At 41.6% G+C, this 7102-nt stretch overlaps 1 protein-coding gene across 1 annotated transcript; it reads left to right on the forward strand.

Annotated features, from left to right (window-relative positions):
- Positions 1–1188: 1188 nt before the first annotated feature.
- Positions 1189–6830, forward strand: sost (sclerostin). Its single transcript, XM_080213735.1, has 2 exons — positions 1189–1613; positions 4721–6830. The coding sequence occupies exons 1-2, from the start codon at positions 1283–1285 to the stop codon at positions 5146–5148; spliced, it is 759 nt and encodes a 252-aa protein (XP_080069861.1). The 5' UTR covers positions 1189–1282; the 3' UTR covers positions 5149–6830.
- Positions 6831–7102: the final 272 nt, after the last annotated feature.

The following is a 7102-nucleotide window of genomic DNA, read 5'->3' on the forward strand; positions in this document are numbered from 1 at the left end:
AGGCTTACATCAATACTGCAATGAAGTTCATGTGAAATTCCCCTAGTTGCCATAGTTCAGTGCCTGTTCGGGTCAAATTGATCGCAAGTCCCTGGCGCTGTGAGGCAACAATGCTAACCACTGAGCTACTGTGTGTGTGAGAGAAAAAGTATGTGTGTGAGAGAGTGAAGAAATGTGAGTGTGTGTGTGTGAGTATATGTGTGTGCGAGAGTATGTATATCAGAAAGTGCAGTGTGAATATATGCGTGTGTGAGAGAGAGTGACGGAGTGTGAGCATATGTGTGTGAGAGAGAGTGACGGAGTGTGAGTATGTGTGTGTGAGAGAGAGTGACGGAGTGTGAGCATATGTGTGTGAGAGAGAGTGACGGAGTGTGAGCATATGTGTGTCAGAGAGAGTGACGGAGTGTGAGTATGTGTGTGTGAGAGAACGTGATGGAGTGTGAATATACATGTGTGTGAGAGAGTGAAGGAAGGTGAGTATATGTGTGTGAGAGAGTATGTATATGAGAAAGTGTAGTGTGAATATATGCGTGTGTGAGAGAGAGTGACGGAGTGTGAATATACATGTGTGTGAGAGAAAGAGTGACAGAGTGTGAGTATGTGTGTGTGAGAGAGAGTGGCGGTGTGAGTATATGTTTGTGTATGAGAGAGGAGCGTGAATATCGTGTGTGTGTCTCAGTTCCCCTTTGTGAAACTAAATTAAACGCTTATTCTGCTTCATTGCTCTCAGTGACTAAACACAGGTTGCGGAACTTTGCATTTATCGATTAACAATTAAAATTCAGCCCCCGCCCCCGCCTCCCCCATAAAGTTGCTGCATTCATTCCTCACAGTTTGTTTTTGTAAGTAAAATTAACACAATTATGATATAATCATCATTAGCACCGGCATCTGTGGCAGTGTGTGTGAATAACCTCTCAGAATAACCTCTCCATTAAGGGGAGAATACCTCCAGTGGGTTTCTCTGATAAAACAGACACGGGTTGGGAAGAAATTGATCTTTTATCATTCTGATTTGACTTGGTGTCAGCCTTCCTTCTTTCTGAATGAATGTTGATTTGGGCTGCTGTACATGTTGAAGAGGCTGGGAAGTGAAGTGGAAAGGCAGCTCCTTGGGAATGTGGAAGTTTATAAGTTTGTTTTCCCTGGAGGGGAGGGGGGCTCCCAGCCACGCCTCTCCATGTCACTCAGCATCCTGTCTGAAGATTGGTGTGAAGGAACTGGAGGCAGCTCCTTTTCCCCCCTCGATGATGATGAGTGGTCGCTGCCCCTATAAAGGGGGATGTCTGGAGTGAGGTGGAGGGGTGGATGTGCTGCTCAGGTCGGCCACAGAGCAGGAGGGTGGAACTTGGCTTTGCTCAAGAGAGGAAGGGTGCGCGCACAGATGACCATGGGACCCCTGGGGTACGTTCAGCCCTGCCTGGCCGCCGCCTGCCTCTGCCTTCTGGTCCGGGGCAGCAGCCTGAGCCGAGCCGAAGGCTGGGGCTCTCTGAAGAACGATGCTACGGAAATCATCCCCGAGTACCCGGTGATTCCCACCGAGATGAGAAACCACAGCGTTAACCAGGCGAAACACGGGGGCAGGCGGAGAAGCCAGTCCCTGCAAGTGAGGGGTAAGGAGGCAAATCATCCTTCAAACCATTAGATAATGAAATATGGAATATCACTGCTAGTTACAGGTGATAAAGAAGCTTTGAGATATTCTGAGATAGTGAAAGCGGCTATATAATGTACAATATAAATCCAAACGATGCAAATAAGAAAGTTAAATAAAACTTCAAATGAAAATCTCAATTTCATATACAATATCAATCCATAATATGCATTAAAGAAGAAAAAGTTTATTAAAATTACATTTAAAAAATTAAAATCCCAATTTCGCATACAATATCCATCCAAATTATGCAGTAAATAAGAAAGTTTATTAAAATAAAATTTAAAATATAATCCCAATTTTGTATACTATATCCATCCAAATTATGCATTAAATAAGAAAAAGTTTACTAAATTAAATTTAAAAATGTAATCCCAATTTTGCGTACAACACCAATCCAAAACATGCCTTAAATATGTAAAAGTTTATTAAATTAAACTTTAAAAGAATTAAAATTCCATTTCTAGCATTCACTTTGTTTCTCCTTCCCACTCTTGTGTATATTTATTTCTGGGGATTGTGTAAGAAATCTGTTTCTCTTAATTTTCTTATCATCTTTAAGAATGGCGCGCCTGCCGTGTTGTAGCCAGTAGTAGCACTGTCAGATATTAAAGTGCAGGAACGTATTTTATTTAGGTTTGTCTTGCAGCTCTTGTTTCGTTACACACCCTGAAATCAGTCAGCATTCCCTGGTTCTCTTCCCTGTTAGTTTCTGCCTCACTCCCTCTGGCTGCTTGTTAATGATTGTGGCAAAGTCTTTGGCAATTTGTGCATGGTAAAAACAGGGATGTTGCAGTAACATTTCAACGTGAAGGTATCTGTGATTCTGTATCAAGCATGCATCCGTCACAAAGCAGAGTTCTCCCGTCAGACTCACTGCTTGTCACAGATGTAAAATGACCTGGGAAAATATTGAAGAGCTCTGAATGGGTTTTTGTAACTTCTCAATGGAAGTGGGCAGTTTCCGCAAGGAGAGGTTTATGTCAAAGCTGCAGGTTGAAAATCCATGTATTCATCTGGAACCTAACAGTTACGAACAGAATCCCTCTGGTGAATCTTAGCAGTTTATAACGAGAAACAGAAAATGCTGGAAGGTCTCAGCAGGTCTGACATCATTTGTGGAGAGAGAATAGAGCCAACGTTTGGGGTCTGGTTGATCCTTCATCGGAGCTCTTTTGTAGGCGCTATTCCCTCTCCCCAGATGCTGTCAGACCTGCTGAGTTTCCCCTGCATTTTCTGTTTTTGTTTCAGATTCCAACATCCACAGCATTTTGCCTTTATCTTTCCAGTTTATAGCTACTGTGTCTAGATCGCCTGAATTTTTCTATGTAGCCCAGCAATCTTAAAGACTCTGTCCCAGTTACCAACACCAACCAAGATATACGCCAGACTAAGGCAATGCCATGGGCGCTCCATCAGTGCCACAAAAAAACCATCAGTTGTTCATCTTCCTGTTTTTTTTTCATTACATTTGATGGTATTTTGTTTTAGATTTTCATGAGCACAGCATAAGGTGCAGTGTAAACTTTTCTGCATTGGATTTGTATAGGTTCTGTACTAAGTTACTGTTATATGGTCACGTGCCAGGGCTAGTTCAGTCAAGGTGTGTGTGTGTATCTGATGTTGAAGTGCACTCAACCTGGATTCAGCCAGCAGTTTGCTCAGCTTGAAAAGGGACTGAGAAGCCAGTTTGTATGAAAGCAAACACACTAGAACATTAGTTCCAAAGCATTCAGCGACTGCCAGGTGACATAGCTTTTATGTAGTTTGTTAACTAAACAGTGAGGTTTCCACAGTCTTCCCAATATTCAGTGGAACTGTGCTCCCACAGCAGCCAAGTCATTCAATATAGGTCTCCACTCTATGCTTATTCTGTCTGTTCAGATGGTTAGCACTGCTGCTTCATAGCACCAGGGACTCGGGTTTGATTCCTGGCTTGGGTCACTGTTTATGCGAAGTCTGCACGTTCTCCCCGTGTCAGCGTGGGTTTCCTGAATGCTCCAGTTTCCTTCCACAGTCTGAAAAAAGTTAGGTGCATTAACCATGCTAAATTCTCCCTCAGTGTACCTGAACAGGTGCCGGAGTGTGAGTGTTGGGTGCAGACAGGGTCAGGGCAGCAACTGTGGCTTTTTCCCCTTGACCTGTCAGCCTGCCTGCTTACACTTACTCTGCCAGTTCACAAACAGGACTATGTGCTGAAGGATGCACTAACATCTGGAGCAGGTGCTGCAGTCGTTCAAGGGGAAGGGTCACTGTCTAAGGCTTTTCAGCCATAGTACCCTGGGGGTTGGAAAGTTAATAGAAGCCTCCTTGGTCTGTATGCCGAACATTGAATATACATACAAAAATATTGAAATTGCATGCAGGCAACTAAAGAGAGGAATGTACCATGTAGAGGAAAGTTGAATTCTATTGTACTTTTGATAATTTTTCAATCTGAAATGTTTTGGCCCAAGGTTATGTACCTAATATGAAATGTACACTGAAAATATCATAAGAATTACTAGCCATATAGCAGTCTCTAAGAGTGGACGTAGTGAATGGAGACAAGTCGAGTTTTGTAGCACTTTCAGTATGTTTCAGGCTGGAACATTTTGCAATGTACTTGTACAAATTTTATGAATAAAAAATATTTGGGAGTGTGGGGGGTATGGAAAGCCTGTTTATAAACAAGGAATGTAAAGTTTATTTATTAGTGTCACAAGTAGGCTTACATTAAAACTGCAACCCCCTAGTCTGTAGGCCCAATAAGGATTACAGATTTCCTTCCCTAAAGGGCATTAGCAAACCAGATGGGCTTTTCTAACAATGGTTTCATGGTTATCAGTAGAGCCTTTATTCCAGATTTCTTTTTAATTGAATTTAAATTCCACCATTTGCTGTGGTGGGATTTGAACCCAAGTCTCCAGAACATTAGCTGAGTTTCTAGATTAATAGTCTAGTGACAATACCACTAGGCCGTTGCCTCTGCCTGATTGTCAGTGATGATGCTTTTGTCTATTATACGCGTAACCGTTTTTCCAGTGTCTTTGTACTAATCAATGTCTCATGTCTCTCCCTCTGTAGGTGCAACAGAATTGAGCTGCAGAGAGCTTCGATCCACCAGGTATATATCAGATGGCACATGCCGCAGTGTGAAGCCAGTGAGAGAGCTGATTTGCTCCGGTCAGTGTTTGCCAGCTCACCTCCTCCCCAATTCCATTGGCCGGGTTAGGTGGTGGAGCCGACATCAGACCTCCGACTACCGGTGTGTGCCGGCCCACTCACGCACCCAGCGTGTCCGGCTAGAGTGCCAGAACCAGCAGACTAGGACCTACAAAATCCAGGTGGTGACTTCCTGCAAGTGCAAAAGGTACTCCCGCCACCACAACCAGTCGGATAATAAGCAGTTCGGGAAGGGAGCTGTCTCAAGGCGGAGAAAGAGCAAGAAGAAAGCTACACCCGCCAAACACAGAGGCAAAGGCAACCACCACGATCAAGCTGACCAATATTAGAACTTAATATCATGTTTCATACAATGCTTCACTTTACCGAAAGTCAGTGGTGGATAAAAAGTCAATATAGTTCCATTTTCTAAAGCACTTATTCTAATGTGCATCTCACCCAGCATGTAGTAATGATTCTTTAAAATCTGCAGGAGCTTTGCACTCCCTACTTAGTCTGGGGTTAAGTATTTACAAACTGAATAAAATGTCCTGACAAAAGTGTATTATTGTCATAGAATGCTTCACTTACTTTTTGAAACAAATTCAACATGTTTTATGGAGAGCCTAAGAATACTACAGTCTGTTACTATATCTATCTGGGTGTATTCCTTGCTTTTATACAGTATTTAATTTGGAATGAACGTTGGCACTGTTTGCAAGCATAGGTGTATTTACGGATTTGGAAAAAAGGCTCTACGTCATTTGAGCTGGTAACAGCTCAACTCCAGATTAAACACCGAGAGAGGCTAATGTAAGTGGAGAGTCTAAATTAGTTCCATAGACCTCTATTTGCTGATATGGTAGAACAAATTTCCTAATTCTCAAACAGAAGATCGTTGATACTGAAAATTTGAAATAAAACCAGCAAATGCTGGAAATGTTCAACAGATCAGGCAGATCAGAAGAATTAATTTTTGAGTCACTTGCCTGACCACCTTAGTTACGTTTCTGTCTGAATAGAAACTGATTGATTGTCTGATTATTTCCATCTTTTCCAGCTTTCTACCCTGTTCACAAGCAACGGGCACTAATGTAAATTTGTAAATGTGTACCCTTGCCCCTGCATCTCTCCTTAACCCCACGTCTTGCTGTAGTATGAGCAGGGACATTGAACTAAGGTTAGGCCCAAAACTGACCTGTAATTTCACAGGGAAATAGAAACTCAACTATCTGTGTACCGGACATGTTGACTGCAGGGCTAGGAATTGGAATCCCACTCCCAGCTGATTCCTATCCATCCATGATAACCATCAAGGGTACATTCCATAGACCAAAGCTACCAACCCTCGCGAATGGGAGGAGATGCACTCATCAGGGGGAAGAGAGGAAGGTAGAAAAAAATAATCATCCAGGAACAACTTGTAAATTCTTATTTGATGTATATATCAGATATTTGGTACTTAAGATTTACACAGCAATTTCTGAAAAACCTAGGCTTCTGAAGTAGTTGTGTGTAAGGGACATGCATACAATCTTTGAACCTCTGCTCCTATGATAAACAGTCTTTACAATTTTTCTTTGTGAATATTTTTACCCACTACATTTATTATAATTTTTATTGCTTTAGTGTCTGCTTCTTCCAATGTTGCCAACCTGTGATAATAAATGGTAATTCACTGTACACATCTCAAAGTGTTACACATTGTTCATTAATTTAATAGGACATGCAATCCACACCAATGGCTATTTCGTGAAGTTGTGTTTCTGAGCTGTTTGTATGAAGTTTTATGTGTAATATTTCCACTGTGTGCTTGAAAATGGGACAAGAAACATTGTAGCCTCTTAAAGGGATTTTGAGATAAGTGGCCAAAGTGGGTAGACACAAGTAATTGTTTAAAACAAATGAATCATATTTATTTTTCTCATTTAAATTATTTATACCGCCATGTTTCATGTAGATGTGTGAGAACTATTCTTGCCATATAAAGTATTGTATTATTGCAGACTTTTAAATGTCATCAAAATAAAGTAGCCAAAACTGACATAAACTATGTCCTTGTCATGTTTTATGCAACATTAGTCATCCCAATTGCTTAAACTAAATAAGTTATTGTTAGCTGGCAGAGAGAGTACATCGAGCAACAGAAAGACTAGACGAAGCCTGTTCTGTACGTCAACTATAGAGCACCATGTGACCATATATGGCATCATGGATGGTAAACAGATACTGTGTGATTCTCTCACATAGGGGAAGAGATAGCCTATTCATATTATCGCTAGACTATTAACCCAGGAACTCAGC

Source organism: Carcharhinus amblyrhynchos, chromosome 27 (genome assembly GCF_965287045.1).
Source record: "Carcharhinus amblyrhynchos chromosome 27, sCarAmb.v2.hapA, whole genome shotgun sequence".
NCBI lineage: Eukaryota > Metazoa > Chordata > Chondrichthyes > Carcharhiniformes > Carcharhinidae > Carcharhinus > Carcharhinus amblyrhynchos.

What these genes read in the sequence shown, in the direction of transcription:
- sost (XM_080213735.1), top strand. Translation starts at nt 1,283, where the DNA reads ATGTCTGGAGTGAGGTGGAGGGGTGGATGTGCTGCTCAGGTCGGCCAC. An exon ending in CCAGTCCCTGCAAGTGAGGG is followed by an intron (nt 1,614 to 4,720) that starts GTAAGGAGGCAA and finishes CTCCCTCTGTAG; the next exon opens with GTGCAACAGAATTGAGCTGC.